The following is a 27,857-nucleotide window of genomic DNA, read 5'->3' on the forward strand; positions in this document are numbered from 1 at the left end:
TTACTTCACCCTAACTTAACTGAAGGTCTACACCCACTAACGTTGCCCGTCACCCCCGCCCTTCACTTCTCTGTCCTCAACTTACTTCACCCTAACTTAAGTGAAGGTCTACACTCACTAACGTTACCCATCACCCCCACCCTTCACTTCTCTGTCCTCAACTTACTTCACCCTAACTTAACTGAAGGTCTCCACCCACTAACGTTACCCATCACCCTCGCCCTTCACTTCTCTGTCCTCAACTTACTTCACCCTAACTTAACTGAAGGTCTCCACCCACTAACGTTACCCATCACCCTCGCCCTTCACTTCTCTGTCCTCAACTTACTTCACCCTAACTTAACTGAAGGTCTACACCCACTAACGTTACCCGTCACCCTCGCCCTTCACTTCTCTGTCCTCAACTTACTTCACCCTAACGTAACTTACTGTAATTAACTTAACTTACATTATCTTACTTTATCTAACCCACCTTTACCTTAACTTATCCTTTTTACCTTACCTTCCCTTACCTTAACTCCACTATACTTTACTATACTCTACTATACTATACTCTGCTCTACTCTACGATACTCCAATCCACTCTACTATACGTCTCTACTATACTCTGCTCTACTCCACTCCACTCTACTATGTCACTCTACTCTACTCCACTATACTTTACTCTACTATACGCCACTCTACTCTACTATACCCTGCTCTACTCCACTATACCCTACTCTACTCCACTATACTCTACTATACTCCACTATACTCTACTATACCCTGCTCTACTCCACTATACCCTACTCTACTCCACTATACTCCACTATACTCTACTATACTCTGCTCGAATCCACTCCACTCTACTATACTCTACTCTATGCCACTCTACTCTACTATCTCTTCTATAATCTGCTCTACTCTACTATACTCAACAGGGCTTCAGTAAGCCTAAAAAGGAGGGGTCTTCTTTCTATCGATCTAAGATAGAATGACAGAATGATAGAACAATAGAAAGATATAGATAGATAGAACAATAAATAGAACGATAGCTAGATAGAACGATAGCTAGACAGACAGACAGACAGACAGACAGACAGACAGACAGACAGACAGACAGACAGACAGACAGATAGAATGATAGAACAATAGATAGGAAGTTAGAATGATAGATAGATAGATAGATAGATAGATAGATAGATAGACAGATAGATAGATAGATAGATAGATAGATAGATAGATAGATAGATAGATAGATAGATAGATAGATAGATAGATAGACAGATAGACAGATAGACAGATAGATAGATAGATAGATAGATAGATAGATAGATAGATAGATAGATAGATAGATAGATAGATAGATAGATAGATAGATAGATAGATCATCCTATACTTCAGGCAGACCCTGGTAAAGTGGCATGGTTAGTGATACAAAAACTACAAAGCCATCGTGTTCAGATAGACTGATAAGTGGATGGATTGCTCGGTGGATGGGGAGAGGGGCAGGCTTAGGTGTACAGGCCAGCAGCGATAGAGAGATAGGCGGATGAATAGGGAGATGGGTGGGAAGATGAAGTGGGGTCAGTTCCACTGCGGTGTGAAGGTAATAAGCTGACCCCTGGGTCACCGCCGTTCTGTGGAGTGTAACGCCGCAAGGGCAAAAAACACCAGACGCACGCCAACAGTAAAACAAAAACCCCACCGTCAGCAAAGAGAGAGAGGGTCAGGATGGGGTGGATGGATTAAATGAGAGAGAGAGAGGGAGAGAGAGAGAGTTGAGAGGGTGTCTGATAAGGGGTGAACTCAGTATGCAGGTTAGATTGCCTATTAGAAGAACTCAGATGGAGGAGAAAATGAACAGGAAGTGAAGACTTATTAACCACATTTCCATCCAGGTGTTTTTTTAAGAAAAAAAAATATTTCTGATTTTTCCCTTTTTCTCCCAATGTAGTGGCCAATCGCTCCCTGTTTCAGTTCAAAAACCCACCCTCGTACTGCATGCATTTGCCAACTGCATCTCTCCGGCCGGCAGTCTTGAAGGAGTCGCCTCGCCACTTTCGTGACAAGGCGACTCCAGGCCGAACCACTGCTTTTTCCGACACACACAGAGACGCATTCATGTGACGAACACAAGCTGACTCCGCCCCCCTCCCGAAGACAGCGTTGCCAATTATCGCTGCTTCATAGAGTCCGGCCATAGTCGGATCTGACGAGACCGGGGCGCGAACCCCCATCCCCAGTGGGCAACTGCATCGACACAAAGCCGATGCTTAGACCGCTACACCACCGCGGACTCATCCAGGTGGTTTTTATGGGAATTTTGTCATTTCACATAAAAAAAGCTTGATCCCAGATAGCATCCGGATGTGGGCCATTTCAGGCAATGACGCGGCCTTCTTCTGGCCCTGACAAGATGGATGTGAGCCTGAAGTGGCCCACATGTATAACGGCAAATATGGCCCAAATATGCAAAATCAAATGTGGGCCTTTTTTGGCAAAGATGCGGCGCTCTCAGCAACATGTGATCTGGATGTGACCCTGAAGTGGCCCGTGTGGTAAATGGTGAATATGGCCCAAATATCACAAAACAAATATGGGCCACCTTTGGCAAATAGGTAGCACATGCGGCATTGCTATGGCTTGGTTCTGGTCCAGATCTGGAAAACAGGAGCGGACCGCCCAAGTGCCATCATTCCACACGGAACGTGAGCCAGATGAAAGCGTCAGTGTGCGACGGGTCCGGCCCACAGCAATTTTGCTATCTGGGTTGGAAATGGCAAATATCGACTAAAATCCTAAAACACATAAAAGTTTGTACAATGGCTTGAGGTGGATAATTTTTTTTTCTCAATCCAAATAAAAGCATTAAACGGCGATGGAAATGCATTTGCTGAGGAAAAAAAGAAAGAAATGCAAACAATATCAAATCACATTATCAGCTTTTACCCAAACTCTCCACCTGGGCCATAGCTGATGGAAACCGCCATCACAAGGGGTGCAGGAATGGAGGACCCAAACAGAGATATGGAGGGGAGAAAAACAAGTGAAACGGGGTTTGATGGTAGGAAAAGAGGAGGATAACAGAAACACACAAAGATAGACGACGGTACGCTCGGCCAACAAACGATACTAAACAGCAGAACCTCAACACACAGAAACAATTGGAACAACAGCTGTGGAGTAAATGAGTAACTAAGGAAAACTGGACAGGACCCAGGGCGGGGACGGTGTAGGGCTGGAGTGGCCGGAGGGGCCATGACAGCTGCTACCGTTGGGAAAGGGTTTTTTTGTGCTCGTTAAATGGACGGACGTGTATCCAGTGAACTCTGCCACTTCAGCTACAAGAACTGAGTGCCTGCGTACCAGTTTCAGCAACAATGGGCTGCCTGAATCCTTGGTGTGTGATAATGGCACTTATTTTGAAAGACTTACTGAGTAAGAACGGTACCCGCCATGTGATCACGGCACCCCCCCATGCCTCACCCTCCCATGCCTCCAGCAACAGGTCAGTAGAGAGAGGGGTACAAACATTTCAATGGATGATGAAAACATGTCCAGGAGGTACGCTGACAGCCAAGGTATCTAGAAGGTTATTTGGCTACCGAGTGACTCCTCAGCCTACAACAGGTCTATCGCCTGCAGAGTTGCTTCTAGGGAGGAAGGCACATTGCACATTTGGTTTAACCTACCCAGATCTAAACATGAAGGAGGAGGCCGGACAAATAAGAGATCATGACAAGAAGGCAAACAGATACTGGTTCAAAATGGGAGACTCAGTAATGACCCTGAACTTCAGTCTTGGACCCAAGTGAATCCCAGGAATCATAGGAGTCTGTGACAGGACCAGCATCATACGAAGCGATGCTGGGTGATGGGCTTGGTTAGGAGACGTGGACCAGATTCACGCTCAGCACCAGAACCAAAGGCACCAAGAGACAACAGGCTGACTCAACACAGCGAAGTCAGGCCGCAACAAAGGAAGAGACATTGTGGGATGTTGAGGATGTTGTGCTCAGTGGTGGGGTAAGTTGAAGGAGCCAGCAGCAACAGAAGCTATATAGGAATAGCCGAGACAGACCAAGGAACTGTGTTAGATACAAGTCCAGTGAGGAGACAGTCAAAAAGGGAGGTTGTCTTGTACCTGAAAGACTTCCAGCTGAACCAAGAGAGAACTTATTAATAGTGTTGGCAGGCACCGGAAAAAAAAGGCAATGCTCTAATATGAATTTGAGTAATTGGGGAAAAAGTGTGGAAAGTCTGTTTTAATTTTCGGTCCCATTCCAACATTGGCCCATGGAGCAGGGCATTTCACCCGAATCCTCAGCTTCCACATGTGCAGAGCTCATAATATAGGTTTTATTGACAGTTTTAATCTGTTTTGGGATCATTTCTCCCTCTTCAGAATCCACCTCAACAGGCTGGGTATCCAGATGGTAGCGGCCAACCTGCAGCACGCTGTAGAGTTTTCTCCACATGACCGACTGCCTGCATCCCACACTTCCCTCCGGGAACCTCAATTTCCACCTATGGCGGCACCCCGCAGTACTGTTCTGCCCGCTAGCTCCCCCCATTGGGCTTATCTGTCATTAACCCTCTCACTGGGAGTTTTTCCATACAGATTATTATTAGGCACCAGGTCTCTCATACACACGGCATATCTAACAGTAGAAACAAGAACAACCTAATATCTGGAGCAAATATTTGCAGTTTACATCCTATTTTGCTGCACTCCTGTTCCTTCTCACTCTGATTTGACACCAAACAATTTTAGCCTCTTGAATGTGAAATCTCTTGGCAATAAATCCTTTATAATTAACGATTTTATTGTTTCTAATAATCTGGACTTTTTTATGATTACTGAGATATGGCTGTCCCCAGGGAACACTGTTCCCCTGATTGAGGCTAGGCCCCCTGATTTTGCATATTTTCATATTCCCAGGGCACCTGGGAGAGGGGGTGGCTTAGATGTTTTTTTTTATAAATGAGGTCTTAAGTGCCATCCTGTTACTTTTGGTAATTTTATCTCCTTTGGGGATTGAAGTTTCTTAATCACTGCCCCTCCCCCCTTTACAATGCATCTTAATTTATAGGTCCTCTAATTCAGCCAGTTTTATTTCTGAGTTTTCTGATCTTCTATCTATCGTCATGCCTAAATATGACAGGGTGCTTATTCTTGGTGATTTTAGTATTCATGTATGTTGTCCTTCCCAATCCCTCACTTCACATTTTTTTAGATCTTATAGACTCTTTTAAACTCATTCAAACTGTTAAAGGGACCATACATTCAAAAGGTCACATTCTAGACCTTGTACTCTCATCTGGTTTCTCTCGAGTGTCCTAATCTGGTGGATATGTTTGTAACTGATCATAAAGCTGCTGTTTTCAAATGTCCACTACAGCTCTCTATTCCTAGTCACTATCCTAAACACGTTCTCGCGTTCCCAATGCTGGTTCTGTAGTTAAATTCTGTGATGCTTTTAATTCATCATCCATTAATCCCTCTATATCCCCCTCTCAATCCAGATGCACTGTTAAATTCATTTAATGATCAGTGCCTATTCATCCTTGACCATATTGCACCATTTAAAACTAGGAAACAAAAATCAAATACCCTCCCCTGGCTGAAAGATCACACACGTGCCCTTAGAAGACTCTAGAAAATCTGAACAACAATGGAAGGTTAATAAATCTGAATTAGCACATAACACCCTTAAAAACCAAATGTTAATTTACCAGAAAGCAGTTAAGTGTGCGAGATCCGCGTACCTCTCTGAATTGACATCTAGAAATAACCACAACCCTTAAGCTAAAGTTCTCTTTAGGGTAATTGATTCTGTTGCTAATGGTCCCTCTACTTCTTTTTTTTAACCTGATGTGGAGCTGTCTGCAAAATTTCTCACCCATTTGTAAATAAGGTGGAGAATATCAGGTTCCAAATCCAGCCTGGCCCTTGCGTTCTTTCCGGTCCCCATGTTAACGCCGCCTCTTTTTACTGAGTTTCAACTAATTACAATTTCAGTGTTAGAGAGTACAGCCTCCAATATGAACTCCTCCCCCTGCATCTTAGACATCATTCCCACAAAGCTGCTCAAGGAGGCATTTTCCACTGCAAGCCCCTTTATTCTGCAAATTCTCAATAATTCTATTGCCTCTGTTTTTTTCCAGGCAGATTTAAGCATGCCATCGTTCACCCATTGCTAAAGAAACCCAATTTGGATCCCTTGTCCTTAAGTATCTACAGACCAATCTCCAAACTGAATCTCAATTGATATCTTTTAACAGTGTTTTTAACAGTTTCCAGTCTGGTGTTAGAGCACTTCATAGTACCGAGACAGCTCAAGTTAAGGTTAATAATGACCTACTGCTGACTCCAGTCAGAGGTGACTACTCAATTTTAGTTCTTTTAGACATAAGTGCTGCCTTTGACACAGTCAATCACAGTAACCTCTTGCATTGCTTAGAGACTTGGGTAGGCATCAAGGGTCCGGCTCTTAGTTTATCACACGCTTACTCGCCAACAGAACTTCTTCTGTTGTTCTGGGTAACTCTACTTCCTCAATGGCTCAGTTGAGCTGTGTCGTACACGGCTCAGTTCTTGGCCCCCTTCTGTTCTCTATATACATGCTGCCTCTTGGCCAGTTTATTCAAAATCATGACATGTTTTACCATTTTTATGCTGACGACACTCAGTTATATACATGCCATTAAAACCCACAGATCCTTGCGGCCTAGCAAATTTCATAACTTGCCTCTGATATAAATCCTGGATGTCCCAACATTTTCTTAAATTTAATGGGTTTAAGCCTGAGGTCATTCTGTTTGGTCCTTCAAATTCCACCAGCTCTTTTGGTACTAATCTTGGTGACCTGTCAAGTAGTCTTACGCAGGCTGCTAGGAATCTGGGGGTAATATTCAACGCTAACCTCAGTTTTTGATAATCAAATCAAACATGTTGTTCAGTCATGCTTTATCAAGCTCAAGGTAATCTCTAAAATTAGGTCATTTTTGACCAACTGCTAATCTAAAAAAAGTTGTATATACTTTTAACTATTCTTGGCTTGATTATTGTAACACACTTTACTCGGGTATCAGCGAAGGCTGCCTCCGCCGTCTGCAGTTGGTACAAAATGCCACTGCTCGACTCATTACCAGAACAAAGACGCACGACTGTACCCCAAAGCAACCAGATATAAAAACAGTTTCTTTCCGCACGCATCACTCAAATGAATGCTTAACACTGTCAAATAAATCCAACCATTTTGTACTATACTTACTGTATGTACATTGTACGTATACTGGTATGTTCTGTCATGTCGGTCTACCTCAGGCATGTATGCAAGTAACTTGCTAACATCTATTTTAGCATCTCTGATATATTCTCTGCACCTCTGCACTTTATCACCTTTTATTTTGTCGATCCTTGGGCATATATCTGAAGATTGTTGTGTTGTTGCTCTATGTTAAGTACACTGAGAAAGCCACGAAACTGGAGTAAAATTCCATGTATGTGCAAACCTACACGGCCAATAAACATGATTCCGATTCTGATTCCTTGTGGCAGTCCTTATCCCTGACTTTAAAAGCGGTAGTCCTTTCTTTCAGTCTCAGCCTAATGTCGCTCTTAATCCATGCTGTCTGATTCAGATAGGAGTGGATGGCAAGAGTATGAATACAGGTGTCCACACAGAATTTAAGATAGTAACTGTATCATCGAATTGGTTCAGGTTCAGAGGGTTCCTAAAAATTAACCAGTCTGTTGAATGAAGACAACCCTGAAGTTTGAGCTCATTTCCTGCCGACCAGCGCTGTACTGTCCTCGAGGTGTGTTTTCTCGCACTTAACTTTATGATGCAGGCCTACGTTCAAGGCTTTATTCAGCTAAACAGCTCTGATGGAAACACACCTTAATTTCATTCATTTATTCATTCATTATCCAAGCCGCTTATCCAAATCTGGGTCACGGGATGCTGGAGCCTATCCCAGCAGTCATTGGGCAGCAGGCGGGGAGACACCCTGGACAGGCCGCCAGACCATCACAGGGCCCACACATTCACACCTACGGACAATTTAGTACGGCCGATCCACCTGACCTACATGTCTTTGGACTGTGGGAGGAAACCGGAGCACCCGGAGGAAACCCACACAGACACGGGGAGAACATGCAAACTCCACACAGAGGACGACCCCCCAAGGTTGGACTACCCCGGGGCTCGAACCCACCTTAACTTCAAATTCATTTTGTGATTTAAAATTTTTCATTTGAAACGTATTCAGAAGTTGGATGATGACATAACTGACATACTGTAATGAATAATATAATTAGAAGAAAATGTTCCATCCCAAAGAGACAGACATTTATATCTATGTGGGTTTTGGCTTCACTGTGTCCATGTATGCTGTCAGGATGTATTACACGTTTTGAAATCACATTTTAGGCGTTCAACAAAATTCTTACACCATACATGCCCATTACAAAATGCTACTGCATGTGCAGGGTTCAATATTTCATGAAGCTGATTCTATCTTCCTCCGCGAAATGTCGAGTGTGTGAATATGGGTGCAAGCTATTGGCCGATATGGACTAAAGACAATAACATTTATCAATGAGACCAATCTCCCCTCACTTTATCGCTTCATTTGTATCTGATTTATCTTCCTAAAATGAAGGATATCTCCAACTGAAAGGAAATTATTTCACAATTCAATCGTGAATCTGGGCAGATGGAAATTTATAACATTTTACACGCTTCTGAAAAGAAGATCTCAAATCCTTCTGTGCTGTGCAACCACTAAAGGAGAGAAAGGCAAGCGATGTGTTACCTCCGGCTTTTGTCGGGCATCCCTACGGACACAACTGGCCGTGTCTGCGGGTGGGAAACCGGATGTGGGTGTGTGTCCTGGTCGCTGCACTAGCGCCTCCTCTGGTCGGTCAGGGAGCCTGTTCGAGGGGAGGGGAAACCGGGGGGAATAGCGTGGTCCTCCTGGTGAAACCCCTCACTGTCAGGTAAAGAAGAAGTGGCTGGTGACTCCACGTGTATGGGAGGAGGCATGTGGTAGTCTGCAGCCCTCCCCGGATGGGCAGAGGGGGGTGGAGCAGCGACCGATCTCAATCTTGTCTCCTGCTTTGTCTCCAAACCGTCCAACCTCAGCTGTCCCTTCCACCTGGTCTCTTGCAACACAGTACATCCACCTTCCTTCTCTCCATCATATCAGCCAGCTCTCTCCCTTTACCAGTCATAGCGCCAACATTCAAGGTTCTGACTCTCGCCTCCTACCCTTCCTCCTCTCCCACTGCCTCTGGACATGCCTTCTCCTTCTCTTACGCCCAAGACTCGCATAGTTTCCGCCAGCACCCTGCTGGCCAACAGCACCGGTGGTGGCTGTTGGTAGCTCGGGCCTCGACCGATCCGGTGTGGAGATCTGACTTATGATCCGCAAAACTGACCTGTCAAAGGTTTTACGCCGGACGCCCTTCCTGACGCAACCCTCCCCATCTATCCGGGCTCGGGACCGGCACTAAGAATGCACTGACTTGTGCATCCTCCGCCGCCCAGCTGTGGACCGATACATAGAAAAACACACAGACACACACACACACATTTCCAAACCCGATATCCCCTCCAGGCGGTAGAGAATGAAAATAAAATCCAGTCCGGTCACGACGTCACCGTGCCTTCTATGAAACCGGAACCCAGAGTAATGGAACGGGGGGGGGGGGGGGAGAGATGGGTTTCTTAGAAGGCAACAGACAAGTCAGAGAACCGGGCCTGGACCGGAGCGCTTTCTTTTGGACATGTATAGAATGAGAGGGGGGTGGGGGATCCTGTATAAACCCTCCGCACAGAGACGGGCCACGGAAGGGATGAGGGCAGCACGTGTCGCCCAGGCACCTCCCCACCCTTTTGATGCCGTCTTCGATGGAAAGCTGAATGGCACCTCGGATGCCTTTTGCCAATCCCTCCACCCTCAGAAGGGGTTTCATATGAGAGGTGGAGATGTCAAGTGGTGCAGACATTACACGTGGTGATGACCAGCCGTAACATATTGTTAAGAGGCATTATAGGGGGCGTCCGGGTGGCGTGGCGGTCTGCTCCGTTGCCTCTACCAACACAGGGATCTCCCGTTCGAATCCCTGTGTTGCCTCCGGCTTGATCTTTTGATTCTGATGTACTTCATTAATCCCCGTAGGGAAATTCCTCTCTGCATTTAACCCGCCCTAGCTGTGCAGCTAGGAGCAGCGGGCAGCCGCCGTGCAGCACCGGGGACCGACTCCAGTTCTTCTTGCCATGCCTTGCTCAGGGGCACAGACAGGAATATTAACCCTAACATGCACGGCTTTTTGGTGGTGGGGGAAACCGGAGAACCGGGAGAAAACCAGACACGGGGAGAACACGCAAACTCCACACAGAGGACGACCGGACAACGCCAGGGTTCGAACCTAGGGCCTTCTGGCTGTGAGGTGACAGCGCTAACCACTGCGCCGCCCTGTTTTTTTGGCTTGGTCGGGCGTCCCTACAGACACAACTGGCCATGTCTGTGGGTGGGGAGCCGGATGTGGGTATGTGTCCTGGTCGCTGCACCCTTGGGGAGCCTGTATGGGGGTGGGGGGGTGGGGAATAGCGTGATCCTCCCATGCGCTACGTCCCCCCCTAGCGAAACTCCTCACTGTCAGGTGAAAAGAAGCGGCCGTCCCGCACTGACACGTTCATCCGGCCCACATACTGTGTGCAATGATGGCACTTGGGCGGTCCGCTCCTGTTTGCCAGATTCTGGGTCAGAGCCAAGCCATAGTAATGCTGCATGTGCCACATATTTGCCAAAGGTGGGCCATATTTGTTGTGTGATATTTGGGCCATATTCACCATTTACCACACGGGCCACTTCAGGGTCACATCCAGATCACATGTTGCCCAGAGCACCGCGTCTTTGCCAAAAGAGGCCCACACTTGATTTGGCATATTCGGGCCATATTTGGTATCATACATGTGGGCCACTTCAGGCTCCCATCCATTTTGTCAGGGCCAGAAGCAAAACATCAGTGCCGCATCATAGCCTGAAGTGGCCCACATCCGGATGCTATTTGGGTGGTGACTCCACATGTATCAGAGGAGGCATGTGGTAGTCTGCAGCCCTCCCCCGATCGGCAGAGGGGGTGGAGCAGCGATCAGGATGGCTCGGAAGAGTCGGGTAATCGGCCAAGTACCCATGGGGAGAAAAAGGGGGGGGGTCATGCTAACAGCGGTGTGGATGCTGCATCATGTTTCTCTGACAAATCTCTCTAAATCCGACCGGACTGAGCCTGCAACAAACTCCCAGATAGCCGACACGTTTGGGCCTAATCTGGGGCACTTTTGGCACCTACGGCTCAGTTACGGCACCGGCAACTGTTGTGTGGGCCCGGTGTGGCCCAAATGTCATAAGCCGGGCCTGACTTGGGTTACGGCAAGTGTTGTGTGGGCCAGCCACGGCCCAAATGTAATGAAGTGGGTTTGACTTGGGTTACAGCACATACTACGTGGGCCAGATGTGGCCTAAGTGAGGCTGAGTTGAGGCAGCTACACTCACCCCGAGTCAGCGCCGTCATTCAAGGCCAAATGTGGGCCGCAAGATAACTGCAGATGTGGGCCATATTTGGGACAAGGATTCTTTGCTATCTGGGTGTGTGTGTGTGTGTGTGTGTGGTTTTTTTGTCTACGTGTACGTTACATAATGGTTTCCAGTTCTCCGTGTGTCTCAGATTAGATGTGCTATCAGGAAAAGACAGCCACGCCACATCACACGACACAGTTCAGCGGCGTCAACAGACACCGCATTCAATTACGCGACGCTCGCTCATGCCAGGAAGTTGTTTTTTTTCTGATTTTATTGCAACCTCAGAAGTCACCAGAATCCATCCCATCAGAAAAAGAAATGCATATTTCTGGCACAACTGAAATTAGAGCTGACACCCGAAGCATGACGTGAGTTCGTCCCAGCCCCGTAGGGTTTCAACAGAGGACTATGAAGGGGCCCAAGACGACCTCCTCAGTCTACATGCCATGGGAGACCTTTGGACTGAAACAGATTTCCCTACTTTTTCAGGTGGGTGTGAATAAAGAATTCAGTCTTAACAGCCAGATTTGTTTCCCCTCAACGAAGACCTCAATACCTTCCTCTGTTAGGTGAATGGTGACATTCAGGGTTGGTTTATTTTTTTGGATTATTTTTTGGCATTTTCCACTTTTATTGGATCATGACCGTAGAGAGGGAGAGGGGATGACAGGCAGCAAAGGGCCCGGGCTGGATTCGAACCCAGGCTGCTGCAGTAAGGATTCAATCTTATGTGGTACCCCTCTTCCAGGTGGGGGCACCCCGGGGCGCCCCCCCCCCCCCGCCAGACTTTATTTTATATTGATGATTTGATCGATATCATGGAAGTCTGTTTAAATTGTCTATCAATCTATCTATCTGTCTGTCTATCAATCTATCTATCTGTCTGTCTGTCTGTCTGTCTGTCTGTCTATCAATCTATCTGTCTGTCTGTCTATCAATCTATCTGTCTGTCTGTCTGTCTGTCTGTCTGTCTGTCTATCAATCTATCTGTCTGTCTGCCTGTGTGTCTGTCTCTATCTGTCTGTCTGTCTGTCTGTCTATCTATCAATCTATCTGTCTGCCTGTGTGTCTGTCTCTGTCTGTCTGTCTGTGTGTCTGTCTATCTATCTATCTGTGTCTGTCCGTCTGTCTGTCTGTCTATATCTATCCCTCTATCTAGTTTTCTGTCTCTTTCCTCTGGCAGAGGTGAACTTGTTGACTTTCATTATTCTCTGCTAGAGACCAATGACGTGAGTGACATTTTACCTTTCTGTCTCTCTCTCTCTCTCTCTGTCTCACACACACACACACACACACACACACACACACACACACACACACACACACACACACACACACCCAGCCGGGAGCTGGAACGCATGACCTCATGTCAGCTAATCAGTGAGATGTTCAAATTAAAACTGGGAGGAGGCCGTACCTGTTTGTCTTCCTGTCTCTGTATGACTTCCTGTCTCTGTATGACTTCCTGTGTCTCTCTTCTTCTCTCTCTTAGTTTTATCGTTTCCTCTATCGATGGGGGTGTATCTGTCTCTAATGCTGTACTAGACTCATGATTTGAGTTATTTTTTTCTTTCTCTCTGCTGGATCTGGTTCTGATCTGTCTGAATGTCTGTCTGTCAGAGTGTCTGTCTGTCCTTATCAGCTGTCTGTGATAAAACCATGACCTCAACTAAAATGACTGACAAAGACAGGGCAACAGACGAGCGAGACAAGTTGAGGATGGACACCACAGGACAGAGAGAGGGCCAGAGGAAGGAGGGACAGAGGAGGGAGGGACAGAGGAGGGCGGAACAGAGGAAGGAGGGACAGTGGAAGGAGAGACAGATGAGGGAGGGACAGAGGAAGGAGAGACAGATGAGGGAGGGACAGAGGAAGGAGGAACAGAGGAGGGAGGTAGAGGAGAAGGAGGGACAGAGGAAGGAGAGACAGATGAGGGAGGGGCAGAGGAGGGAGGGGCAAGGGAAGGAGGGACAGGGGAAGGAGGGACAGAGGAAGGAGGGACAGAGGAGGGAGGTAGAGGGGAAGGAGAGACAGATGAGGGAGGGACAGAGGAGGGAGGGACAGAGGAGGGAGGGGCAAGGGAAGGAGGGACAGGGGAAGGAGGGACAGAGGAAGGAGGGACAGAGGAAGGAGGGACAGAGGAAGGAGGGACAGGGGAAGGAAGGACAGAGGAAGGAGGGACAGAGGAAGGAGGGACAGGGGAAGGAGGGACAGGGGAAGGAGAGACAGGGGAAGGAAGGACAGAGGAAGGAGGGACAGAGGAAGGAGGGACAGTGGAAGGAGGGACAGGGGAAGGAGGGACAGGGGAAGGAGAGACAGGGGAAGGAGGGACAGGGGAAGGAGAGACAGGGGAAGGAAGGACAGAGGAGGGAGGAACAGAGGAAGGAGGGACAGTGGAAGGAGAGACAGATGAGGGAGGGACAGAGGAAGGAGAGACAGATGAGGGAGGGACAGAGGAAGGAGGAACAGAGGAGGGAGGTAGAGGAGAAGGAGGGACAGAGGAAGGAGAGACAGATGAGGGAGGGGCAGAGGAGGGAGGGGCAAGGGAAGGAGGGACAGGGGAAGGAGGGACAGAGGAAGGAGGGACAGAGGAGGGAGGTAGAGGGGAAGGAGAGACAGATGAGGGAGGGACAGAGGAGGGAGGGACAGAGGAGGGAGGGGCAAGGGAAGGAGGGACAGGGGAAGGAGGGACAGAGGAAGGAGGGACAGAGGAAGGAGGGACAGGGGAAGGAAGGACAGAGGAAGGAGGGACAGAGGAAGGAGGGACAGGGGAAGGAGGGACAGGGGAAGGAGGGACAGGGGAAGGAGAGACAGGGGAAGGAAGGACAGAGGAAGGAGGGACAGAGGAAGGAGGGACAGAGGAAGGAGGGGCAGGGGAAGGAGGGACAGGGGAAGGAGAGACAGGGGAAGGAAGGACAGAGGAAGGAGGGACAGAGGAAGGAGGGACAGAGGAGGGATTTGGTGAGCTGAGCTGTCCGAGGCAGGAGTCCCGTATTCTCTGCTATTTTACAGAAAGCTGTTCAACATTAAATATTTACACCGAGCGCTAATTAGAGAGGGCGCCGAGGACACACACACACACACACACACACACACACAGAGCCGCCGTGTATAGCGCCCCCTCCCTTCACTCGGCCTCTCAGTAGAATCCACACACTGCAGATAATTACTCGGTGGGCGTTTGATGTGTAGGGTTTAATTGACAGCAGCCATATGCCACCGCCGTTCTGTGGCGGGCCGTTAAAATGATCCGCGCTGAAGACACGCTTATATAATTAACCGCCGTGGCGTCGATGTGTTTTACCTTTCCCATTCCAGACTGGCCACTTTCCTGGCCCACACACCCTGCGCACTCACTGGTGAACAAGGTCTGAAATGCTAGCATGCTAGCAACATTAAAATACAGTGTGTATATATAACTTTGTTAAAAGAAACACTCAGCGGTAGGGAAAGTGGTCAACAAATAAGGAGCAAAACAATCCACATCTGACTTCCCACCCGCAAACATGGCCAATTGTGTCTGCAGGGACACCAGGCCAAAGATCTGTGTATATTAATGTGCAACATGCCATGAACCTCCACCTTTGATGCCAGCACTCAATTCCTGCTCACTTCCTGTTTATCGCCTCACCCTTCCTGTACAGTTCTCGGGCCACCTCTGTTCTCTCGGTTCATTTTAAATTCGCTAGATATAAATGTAACGTTTAGTTCACTGTATGGTTAACGTTATTCAGAGGCCGGTTCCTCCTGCTAACAGGCACGTTTTTCCTTTATTCCCTGTGATTCCGCAATTCCTTCAACCTTTGTTGCTTCCATGGAAACACCCAGCCAGGGAAAGCTTTCCCAAAGCTATATGGCAGGAAAAAAATATGGGAGGAGTGGCAGCTGGTGTCTAATTTGAAACGGATGAAGCAAAACACCCTTCTTCTTCTGGTGTTCTGAAAGGTCCCTTGTGCTTGGATATGAGGTCATCAAGTGTAATGTACGTAGCATGTGGTCCACACTGCATTCTGCACACTCAGAATCATAACTTCCTTTATTGCCGTGATATGTAGCTGAGCTGGAAGGCAAAGCTTTCAGTTTACCAGTCAGTCTTCGTTCCAACCCTCACCTGTGGTCATGAGCTTTGGGTAGTGACTGAAAGGGTGAGATTGCAGATACAAGCGGCTGAAATGAGTTTCCTCCGTAGGGTGTCTGGGCTCAGCCTTAGAGATAGGGTCAAGAGCTCGGACATCGGGAGTAGAGCCGGTTCAGGCATCTGATTAGGATGCCTCCTGGGCGCCTTCCTTTGGAGGTTTCCCGGGCACGTCCAACTGGGAGGAGACCCCGGCGTAGACCCAGAACTCGCTGGAGGGACTACATGTCCAATCTGGCCTGGGAACACCTTGGGATCCCCAAGGAGGAGCTGGAGGGTGTTGCTGGGGAGAGGGACGTCTGGAGCGCCCTACTTAGCTTGCTGCCACCGCGACCCGACCCCGGCGAAGCGGCTGATGATGAGATGAGATATATATAAAACTTCAAAACAGATCTGGAAAAAAACGGCAAAAAGTAAGTCTGTCAGTGGAGGGGTTAATTAGCCCCACTGCAACAGGTAAGAAATGGTTGTTGCCAACAGCGACAGTGAGGTTTGGGTGCTGATGGGCCTCAGCCTCTTCTCGGAGGGCAAAAACGCGAGTCACAAAAAATTGGGTGTCCAGGGCGGGAGGGGTCGGCAACGATCTTCCCCCTGGAGAGATGGGAGGTGGCAGCCAGTCACCTTCTCCGCCTTCTGAGCGACGCGCTGCAGCCTGCCCTGGGCCCTGGTGGTAGCAGCAGAGTAGCAGACGGTGGAGGTTAAAATGGACTCAGTGATGGAAGAGTTGACCATCGTTGTCCGTGGCAGGTTACATTTCTGCAGGCGCCGCAGGAAGTGGGTTCTGTGCTGCGCTTTGCTGATGAGGGGGCTGACGTTTAGCTCCCACCCGAGGTCCTGAGTGATGGTGGTGCCCAGGAAACAGAATGACTCCGCGGTGGAAACCGGGGGAGTCACATCAGTTGGGGGGGGGGGGGGGGGCACGTGGCCGGGCTCGATCTGAAGTCCACCATCATCTCTGCTGTCTGAACAGCAGTCGCCGTTGACTTGCTTGTGGCCCGAACTTCCTTGTCATTAAATATGTTCTCTTTCGACACATGCAGCTACTGGTGGATTCTCCCCATTCACTGACCTTTCCGTTCGGCCGTCGCTCACTTCCTGTTCACGTCCGGCTAAAACGTGTCCAGCTAACACGTCCATCGATTAGCTCTCCCCGGCAGAACAGATCGACTTCGCCTGCATTTACCAGCATCTGTCCGGCGGACGGTGGCCATTTCCCATTCTGACGATAAAAAGATGTGGTCTGAGAATTACTGCTGGAGAAAGAGGGGCCGATAGAGACATACATTTGAGCGAGACAGCCATAATACTCACTTCAGACCTCATTTAAAACGGGCTACGGTCATTACGTGCACAGCAGCTATAATTCCCTGAGCTGTCAGTAAATCTGCTGTGAACGTGGCAGAAAAGGAGCGCGAGAGAGAGAGAACTTGTCAACACTAGTTCTAATATTCGAAGATAGAGTGGGGGGGTAAACCCCCCAAAAAAGCCCAGAAATGTCAACAGAGAGAGCCTTCCATTGTTAATCACATGTGTCAGGCTCAGCCGAGAGAGGGCCCGCGGTTCTTTTTTATTTTAAACATTTGAAAACGGCTCTGGGAAGATTGTCTCCGGAAGCAGCCCCGCCGGGAACGGGATCATTATTATTCCCATTTGATTGCCACTTGCACCATGTCTTGCCGTAATGGAGGGCACTATTCTTATCTGTCGTCGGAACAGGCTAAGAATAACCCTCAATTAACCCTTAATGAATAAACCCTTAACACAACAGTGAATGGAGATCCCCGGTCCCGCAGTGGCCGTGGGAGGACTCCTGCTTCTCGACGGAGGCTGGTGCAAAGGCCTCTCGACTATCTGCTTCGTTTCTGGGGGAGTCGTTAGAGCAAAACCGGAAAATAAAACAGGTATCGTCCGACTTCATGGCTTTTAGAAGGTGCACGGAACGTTGCGGTGACTGCAAGGTGAGGCGACGGTGTGTTTCATGTGGGGAACGCATCCACGTTACCGTGACACAGTCACGCCCGGAAGTCGAGAGACGGCTCAGTCGTAAGTGGATAATTAAAGGAGAAGTGAATTTCAGTCATCACATATATTCTGCTACGGTCCATTCTCATCACAGCCGGCCCGGTGGTTAGCACTGTGTTGCCTCACAGCAAGAAGGCTCCCGGGTTCGAACCCCAGGCCGTCAATCGATCAAGTGGCACTTTATATAGCGCTTTTCTAGCTGCAACAGCCACTCACAGCGCTTTACATTTCTGCTCAAATCTGAATCTCAGACACCTCTTATAAAAGAACACCAGCCGATTTCTGTACAATCGCTACCTGTCGCGTCCCGGGTCCTTTCTGTGTGGAGGTTGCATGTTCTCCCCGTGTCAGCGTGGGTTTCCTCCCACCATCAGAGACATGTAGCCTGTGCCCCTGAGCAAGGCAATGGAAAGAAGAACTGGAGTTGGTCCCTGGGTGCTGCAGCTGCCCATTGGGTTACAATTTAACAGTAAGAATACAGATGCGAGGCGTCCGGGTAGCGCGGCGGCCTATTCTGTTGCCTACCGACACGGGGATCGCTGGTTCGAATCCCCGTGTCACCTCCGGCTTGGTCGGGCGTCCCTACAGACACAATTGGCCGGGTCTGCGGGTGGGAAGCTGGATGTGGGTGTGTGTCCCGGCCACTGCGCTAGCGCCTCCTCTGGTCGGTCATGGCGTCTGTTCGGGGGGGGGACTGGGGGGAATAGAGTGATCCTCCCACGCGCTACGTCCCCCTGGTGAAACTCCGCACTGTCAGGTGAAAAGAAGCAGCTGGTGACTCCACATGTATGGGAGGAGGCATGTGGTAGTCTGCAGCCTTCCCCGGACCGGCAGAGGGGGGTGGAGCAGAGACCGGGACGGCTCGGAAGAGTGGGGTTAATTGGGTGGGTACAATGGGGGGAGGGGGAGGGGAAAACAGAATAGAAAGTCGAGTAAAGTGGCTTCCATCATGTAACTTGTCATAGCGATGCTTTACGCCGTCTCTTTCTGTCCTTGGTTGACTTTGACGCAGGACGTTTATTCTCAAACTCACGCATAACCGTCCTTTTTTCTTCTTCTTCTTCTTCTTCGCTTCCACGCCGCTGCATTGAATCCATTTCCTGTTTTTATCACGTTGCTGCCATGATTTATTGTCTTCAACTCTACTGATTTATTGTGACGGTTATTACCTCTTAAATATGCCCTTTGAGGCCCCTCCTCTTAATCTCTACCTACTTTTACAGACGTTCGTGAATCCTCCCTGATGCCCCGTCTGAGTTGCTAATAAGTCGGAAATACAATAAACCGGGGGTGGTTCAGCGGAGGGACCGCCGTGACGCCCGCAGGCTGAGAGAGGCTCCGCCTTCCCTAATGCTCTTACCCAGGCCGCTGGGATAGCATAGCATGCTGCTAAATGCTAACCCTCCAATTAACCACACCACGCCCATACTTCAGCACATGGGAGGCCTGAGATGAAGATGTGTGCACACACACACACACACACACACACACACACACACACACACACACACACACACACACACACACACACACATACACACACACACACACACACACACACACACACACACACACACACACACACACAAACCACAAATATTGTCATTTAACAGATGGAGAAATTCACATCAACACTTCCATCCATCCATCCATTATCCAAACCGCTTGGCCTGCTCTCAGGGTCGCGGGATGCTGGAGCCTATCCCAGCAGTCATTGGGCGGTAGGCGGGGCGACACCCTGGACAGGCCGCCAGGCCATCACACAGGGCCGACACACACACACACACACACATACACACACATACACACACACACACACACACACACACACACCTGACCTACACATCTTTGGACTATGGGAGGAAACCGGAGCACCCAGAGGAAACCCACATAGACACAGGAAGAGCATGCAAACTCCACACAGAGGACGACCCGGGATGAGCCCAAGGTTGGACTACCCCGGGGCTCGAACCCAGGACCTTCGTGCACCAACACTTCCATTTTCTCTTTTTTCTGCTCACTACTCTTCTCTTTTCCTCGCTTTCACGTTCCCTGTCTTCCTTTCTCAACCTGTCTCTTCCTTTCTCAGCCTGTCTCTTCCTTCATGGGCTCTCTCTCTCTCTCTCTCTCTCTCTCTCTCTCTCTCTCTCTCTCTCTCTCTCTCTCTCTCTCTCTCTCTCTCTCTCTCTCCATCATGAAATGGCCCATTAAGAGGAATCAGTGCCTTTGACAGTGTTTGTCTCATGTCACGGCTGATGGACAGCATATAAACGCAGCCACCGGACCTGAGAGGAAGGTATTAATAACAGGGATTATGGCTTGGCTATAATAGAGCTTGTCATCGCCTCCGAGGTGGTCATAATCACATTTAAAAGCCCCCCTGGCGGAGGTAATGACTTACATACCGCCATTATGGATGCACTGGGCAGTGTGGCGGCTCAAAGGAACAAAGGAACACGTGTCGATGCCCCCCCCCCACCATGGCCCAAAAACACGCCCATCAGCTGAACTGAAGCCTGAACTGTGCTTACTAGTTACCAGCATACAGGTCTTGGTCTGTCAGTCAGGAGGCCCCGGAGCACACAGGGCTGGTCAGCAGGTCAGCTGGTCAGCGGGAGAGAAGAGGTCACAGAACACATAAAATATCCACAGTGCCTACAGCACATTGGACAACGGCGCTATTGCCTACCAACACAGGGCTCGCTGGTTCGAATCCCCGTGTTACCTCTAGCTCGGTCGGGCGTCCCTACAGACACAATTGGCCATGTCTGCGGATGGGAAGCCAGATGTAGCTATGTGTCCTGGTCACCGCACTAGCGCCTCCTCTGGTCAGCCGGGGCATCTGTCCGGGGGGGGAATAGCGTGTAACCCCTTGTTGACAGCTATGGCTACTATTTCAATTTTCCTTAAACATTATCCTTAGTTCTCAGCGGTTGGTGTCGAGTTGGCCTGATGCAAATGGTAAAGCTTAGCACGACAGAACGTTCAGGACAACGATAATGAAGAAATAACATTTATTCTCTGGTAGGCTATTGTTGTTCTTATATCTTTCCTTCTCTCGATATCCATCAGAGCAGTATTTACTTACCAAACAACCAAATCCCTCTTGTGTTACCACATCAACATGCTATCAAAACGAGTAACCTTCTGGAACTGCAAACCAAATACTGGGTACAGAACTGAAGAGCTATGACATACATGAAGTGAACCCTTACTCCATAGCCTTGACCCAAAAACTGAAATTGTAATATCAGACAAAGTCCTGAATAAAAGTCTCCAAATAAACAGTTCAACTCAGAGCAATGGTGAACTATATCACCAAGCGCTTGCGTTTCTAAATGATGGGGCCCATACATTGGTGCACAACCCCCCCCCCCCCAGAACAATGGAACAAACTCCCAATAGGAACACGCTGATAGTGTCTGAATAGCCTCCTCTTAAAAAAAGTTGCAAAGCACTGCACAAGATTCAGATACAGAAAAATAGGCATACAAACACAGTTATATACAGCAAACTATGAGCTACAGCCCCTTTACAGGGGGAGCAGGTCAGTAGAGATGGGTTTCGAGAAGTTTTTTAAAGCGGTTTACTGACTCAGCTGAGCTAACAGAGAGGGGGAGACTTTTCCAGAGGGACAGGGCCCTTACGGCAAAAGCACAGTCGCCCTTGGATTTGAGGAGGGAGCAGCGTATAAATAAGAGACTCCGGTTGGAAGATCTGAGTGGCCTAGAGGGGGAGTAAGGATGCAAAAGTTCGTAAGTGTATAAAGGCGCAAGACCATGTAAGGCCTTGTATGTGATAAGCAGGATCTCGAAGTCTATTCTGCCCTTTACGGGGCGACAATGAAGGGCTGCGAGGATTGGTGTGATGTGGGACCTAAGACAGAATTGTTTAACAGCCTGGCTGCAGCGTTTTACACGAGTTGCAGGCAGGACAAGGCTGCTTGGCTGAGACAGGAAAAAAAGAGCATTGCAGCGGTCAAGGCGTTAAAAAAATTAGGGTATGGATTAGTAATTCTGTCTGGTTGATAGCATTGGTTTGATTTTTGCGATGTTCTGGAGTTGGAAAAAGCAGGTTTGCACAAGCTTATTTATGTGTGGGTCAAAACTCAGGTTTTGGTCCAAGAGTACACCCGGATTCCTTGAGGGGAAAATTAACATTAGTGGCCAGCGGGCCAATACAAGGTTTCACTTCTGAGACAAACTTATTAGGACCAATAAGGAGAATCTCAGTTTTTCTGAACTGAGCTGAAGGAACTTGAGTAACATCCATTCCACAATAGCAGCCAGGCAGACATGAAGGGTACCAATAACACCCATATCATTTGGCTTAACTGATAAATACAGCTGCATGTCATCAGCGTAGCAGCGGTGAGAGATGCAACTGAACTGGCTAACATGTAAAGTGAGAAAAGGATGGGAACAAGATTGAAGCCTGCAGCACTCCACAGAGTATAGGGGCAGTTGAGGACACAAAGTTGTCTATGACAACCTGAAACTTCCTGTTAGACAGATGGGATGAGAGCCAACTGAGAGCAGAGCCCGAGATACCAACCCACTTATTTAAATGTTCAACCAAGATGGAGTGATCAATAGTATCAAAAGCAGCAGTTAAGTCAAGCAGGACCAGGGCAGAGTTCGCCATTGTCAGCTCACATGAGGATGTCATTTGTCACTCTTAGTAGTCCCCTCTTTCTGTACTATGCTGGTGGAAAAAGCCGATTTTGAATTTATTGAAAATATTGTGTCCTTCAATAACCTCAAAGAGCTGCTGTGCAACAACTTTTTTCAAGAATTTTGGAGATGAATGGTAATTTTGAAATAGGTCTATAGTTATTTGGTAGGGTTGGAACAAGGGCAGGTTTTTTTTTTAAATAGGTTGGACGTTCGCCATCTTAAAATCATCAGGAACAAAGTCTGAGGTGTGAGAAAGATTAATAATGGAGAGCAGGCTAGTGCCCCGGGTAGGCAGGACCTCTATAAGGAATTTGGGGGGTTTACATCTAAAGGATGAGAGGACGGGCGCATATGGGGTGCAGTGTCAATGAGATTGTGCAGAGAGATCAGGGAGAAATCAGTCAAGTGAGTAGGCCAGTAGACTGATGAATCAGAGGAAATTTTAGCAATGTTAAAATAAGATCAAATGTTGTTGATTTTGGCACCAAAGGAAGACAAAAAGTTGTCACAGTCTACTGGGGAAGGAGGCAGATACAGCAGGACGAGCAGGGTTTACAAGTCGGTCAGTGGCTTTATACAGGAACCTCAGATTGTGTTTATTGTCGCTAATTAGGCCTGCAAAGTAGGCAACGCTTGCCTCTTCGGATGTTTTGGTTGAGCGTGAACAGCAGTTCTTTCAGACTGAAGAAATGGGCCCCGAGTTTGGATTTCTTCCACCTACGGTCCACTCTTCTGACTTCCCATTTCAGATGATGAATGTTGTCATTAATCCAGGGGCAAGAGTTAGCTGAAGAAAACGACCTGGTATTATAGGGAGCTGTGGTATTTAGTGCAGAAGTACACCGATCATTGAACCAGGTTACAAGATCATTAACATTGGAGGAGTCAGGTGGGGGGGGGTATAAGAAGCAGAGAAACAGGATGAAAAAGTAGCTGCAGAGTTGGCATTGAAGAAGCGAGGCTGTGCTGCGCGCTTCTGCTGTTGAGCAGCAGACGGAGCATGGTGTCATAAACAACAGATCTGTGGTCAGAGACAAAGTCAAACATGGAAAGAAGAGTTCAAGGTCAGAGCAAGGGTAAAAACAAAGGCCAAGAGCGTGAACATGGTCCTGCGTAGAGCCAGACACATATTGAACAAGGTTAAAAGTGTTGGTAATATTTAAAAAGTTGGTTGCAAGAGAATCTGAGAGGTTGTCAATGTGCACATAATGAATCGACGATATTTGAGAACCACTGAAGTTAACAGTTCAGAGAGTTCCTTTAAAAGAAAAAAATTGTTAGGTCTGGGTGGTTGGTAGACAACTAAGCAACATACAGGGATTTCACAATCAATTTTAAAAGAAAGTCATTCAAAGCTATCGAAAGTACTCCATGTAATCTGATTACAAATACAATTATTCTTGAAAACTGTCACAGCCCCTCGCCCTTGACACCTGCTGACCCCTCCTTCACCCCGGCACACCTGCTGGCCATCAAGCAATCACCCTCACCCTTAAGAAGCCTCCACTGTGGACCAGTCTTCGCTGGAACGTAGCCATTCATGGGTTGTTGCCTAAAGGTTATTAAACATCCAGTCCCAGTCTGCATCTCTGATGTTCATAGTTTTTGCATTCTTGCCTGCCTGTCTGATTTTTTGCTCTCTGCGCTTCAGGACTTCAGCCTGCCAGTCTACCTGCCACTGAGCCAACTCCTGCTCTACCCCCTGGGATTGGCCACTTCAATAAAGACTTGATTTCTTCCCTTACCTGGTTGTCCCGTTTGCTTTTGGGTTTTTCCAGATACGTGACAAAAACTGCTATACCCTCACCACAACCAGTGAGCCTCAAGAGGTTGAGGGTCTGGTAATTGGGAGGACAGAGCTCTATTAGAGGGGCAGCAGTCCCTGGGTTTAAGCCAGGTCTCAGTTAAAAGAAAGAAATCCAGATTGTGAGATAAAATGAGATTCATTCATTCCTCATCAGCCGCTTCTCGTTCAACAGAGATCCCATTACACACCACAAACACTGTTGGAGTGAAAGGCTTGACAGAGAATGAACTCTTGATGGAGATCTGAGAAAGGCTGTTTGTATTAAGAGCAGAATGAGAGTGTTTGACACATTTTGGTGGTCTGTCGTTAATTATAACAGAGATAGGATGGATAGGGAGAAGACCAGCCTCAGTCAGAGAAATAGAGGGCTTTATCCCGTCAGAGGGAGAGCTAGAGGGACACATGATAGATACAGTGTTTGACGCATCATCTCTGCATGCAGCTAAATGTCAGGCTGAAAAAGCTCTACAATGGAAGAAGTTATATGTCAGTTGCTTAACCCTCTCACCATTTGGATGAACACCGTCTCTTTTGTAAAAGTCCCTCCTATGCCAGATTGAGTCAAAGTTGTTAAAGAAACCATGGCCTGTAGAGGTATAGAAATTCATTATCCAACAGTTCAGACTGGGGAGGTGGCTAAAGCCCCTGAGCCCTGACCTAGGGATGGAAAGGGCAAGACAGGATACAGAGTTGGCCCAGGCTCTCTAACGTTAGCGTGAGGGATTCAAAGTCTGACTGTAGCTTTAATGATTGCCCAGACATGACATCATTGGTCCCAATGTGCAGAATAACAGTGTGGACAGTTGGATGGCAATCAAGTATGGCTGGAATGTGTATAGAGGTGTTGGAAACTTTGCATCCAGAGAAACAATAAGTTATGCCACAAGGAAGCTTGACGAACCTGGAGATGGAATCACCAATCACAAGGATTTTAGGTTGACTGTTGAGGCATCCTCCATCGTATATCACCAACTTTTGATGATGAAGGTCATCTGAATCAGCCACCACTCCTGTTGCGGTAGGGACCTCGATGGTCGTGGTGGAGAGAGAGGGTAGTTGGACAGCTAAGGCTGAAGGGATGGTGGTGTGGAGTTGGTGAACTCGACTTGTGAACGCTGGGTCTTGGGGATGTAAAGTGGAGAGCGCGCCGAGCTGGGTGTTGCAGAACGTTTTCTAGTCGATGGAGTAGCTCTGTTGCCAACATCAGCCGCTAGTTTAACCGGCTGGAATATATTGTCAGCAAGCTCTGTCAACAGAGAGAATGAGTTTTCCAGGGGGAGATGAAAGTCAGGATAAAACAGGGGAATAGATATTCATCTCTTTCCCTTTGCCACTGAGGATCAGCAGCGAGAGGGACCCAGAAGGTCAACCAGAGCTCCAAGCTCCTCTGGGTTAGATGGGATGGCAGCTAACCGACAGCATATCTAAGCTTGGTGATGTAGGAAATCCTCGATCGAACTCTTATGGATTGTAGCTCAATTCTAATGCAGGTGAGTCCAGTGGCCGACACCATTATAGCCTAAGCTAAACTAACCATTGTCATGACCATTAACTAGATGGCAATTTGCATACGAAACCGATTGTTGGTTTTGGTCATTATGCCCCTGTATTGTTTATAAGGGTGGAGATACCTGCAGTCAGTTTAGACTGAAGAGGTCACTTAGATGACTGATGAAACCTTTCTCTCAATAAGCACTGTGTCCAGATGAACCCGTTCAAATTCCTGTGATTAACTTACCTGGATTATGGAGCGAGGACCAAGACAGTAATCACTGTTCCTGAGGGTCTGATCATCGCCTTCAAAATTTAAAACATAGTCATCCAAGTATTGGGGAGCGTTTGTGTGTCTTGTGGGGTTCTGTGTACTACTGCTGTCCTCTATCTTATCTCTACCCTCAGAAGTCTCCACTGGAAACACTGGGACCTCCTCTGGAATCGGATTTACAGTTACAAGGGCTGGGTGTTATAGCAACACATTTTATTAGTATTTATTTCATATCAGTAAATATTGGTATATCATGATATAAATAAAGTTAATAGTTCTGTTGAATTTAAGAATGTCATTGCACTTAATATTCTCTTAGGAATTCCCTTATACGGATACCAAGAATTCAAGAATAGTAGATACTTGGACACCAGTAGCAAAAACTTTACTAAATAAAGTCAAAAACTGAAAACAAATCCAGTCAATAAACATGTTTATGCTGGTTGCGGCCGACGCGTTCCTCACGTTTCTTCTCTTTCTTCCTTTTAGTAATTTGACTCTCGTTACTTGTGACTTCAGGCCAGCTTTACCATTACACAAATACACCGTTCACGTGTTTACAAATGATTGTTTACCCCTATAGTTATTAATTTATAATTTTTGTCTACTTCAGGCCAACAAACATGTTACCAGTTCCTTCCAAAAAACAATACTGCTTAGAAAGGAAGTTCAGTGATTAAATTCCACTTCCGGTGTGGGAAGATGGCGGCGCGAACTCCCCTTTGCGGCAGCCCCACCCAGCACCGTCCATGTAGTGTCTTTGTCCACGTCTAAGTTTTGTCATTGTTTGATGGCTGGGAGAGCGAGGCGGGCTACGCTAACTGCTAACCCATGCAGACCAGCGGTTCCGACAGTCATCCTGGCTGGTGTTCGTTCCCTTGGTCAGTGGTTTTTTGTTTAGAATGGACATATGTGTTAGTTTGGGTATGTGTGTTCTTGTAGTTTTTGGAGATATAGTATGTGTTAGCTTGGGTATGCATGTTCTTGTAGTTTTTGGAGATATAGTATGTGTTAGCTTGGGTATGCATGTTCTTGTAGTTTTTGGAGATATAGTATGTGTTAGCTTGGGTATGTGTGTTCTTGTAGTTTTTGGAGATATAGTATGTGTTGGCTTGGGTATGTGTGTTCTTGTAGTTTTTGGAGATATAGTATGTGTTAGCTTGGGTATGTGTGTTCTTGTAGTTTTTGGAGATATAGTATGTGTTAGCTTGGGTATGAGTGTTCTTGTAGTTTTTGGAGATATAGTATGTGTTAGTTTGGGTATGCGTGTTCTTGAAGTTTTTGGAGATATAGTATGTGTTAGTTTGGGTATGCGTGTTCTTGTAGTTTTTGGAGATATAGTATGTGTTAGTTTGGGTATGTGTGTTCTTGTAGTTTTTGGAGATATAGTATGTGTTAGTTTGGGTATGTGTGTTCTTGTAGTTTTTGGAGATATAGTATGTGTTAGTCTGGGTATGTGTGTTCTTGTAGTTTTTGGAGATATAGTATGTGTTAGCTTGGGTATGTGTGTTCTTGTAGTTTTTGGAGATATAGTATGTGTTAGCTTGGGTATGTGTGTTCTTGTAGTTTTTGGAGATATAGTATGTGTTAGTTTGGGTATGAGTGTTCTTGTAGTTTTTGGAGATATAGTATGTGTTAGCTTGGGTATGAGTGTTGTAGTTTTTGGAGATATAGTATGTGTTAGCTTGGGTATGTGTGTTCTTGTAGTTTTTGGAGATATAGTATGTGTTAGCTTGGGTATGTGTGTTCTTGTAGTTTTTGGAGATATAGTATGTGTTAGCTTGGGTATGTGTGTTCTTGTAGTTTTTGGAGATATAGTATGTGTTAGTTTGGGTATGAGTGCTCTTGCAGTTTTTGGAGATATAGTATGTGTTA

At 47.4% G+C, this 27,857-nt stretch overlaps 1 protein-coding gene across 1 annotated transcript in view; it reads right to left on the reverse strand.

Annotated features, from left to right (window-relative positions):
* LOC130128449 (glutamate receptor ionotropic, kainate 5-like) overlaps window positions 1-16,444 on the reverse strand; it is a 175,608-nt gene extending 159,164 nt beyond the window's left edge. The window contains exon 1 of the mRNA XM_056298057.1: window positions 16,334-16,444. Coding sequence (XP_056154032.1) covers window positions 16,334-16,444 — 111 coding nt within the window. The remainder of the gene's footprint in view (window positions 1-16,333) is intronic.
* Window positions 16,445-27,857: the final 11,413 nt, after the last annotated feature.

The sequence above is a fragment of the Lampris incognitus genome, chromosome 18 (assembly GCF_029633865.1).
Source record: "Lampris incognitus isolate fLamInc1 chromosome 18, fLamInc1.hap2, whole genome shotgun sequence".
Taxonomy (NCBI): Eukaryota; Metazoa; Chordata; class Actinopteri; order Lampriformes; family Lampridae; genus Lampris; species Lampris incognitus.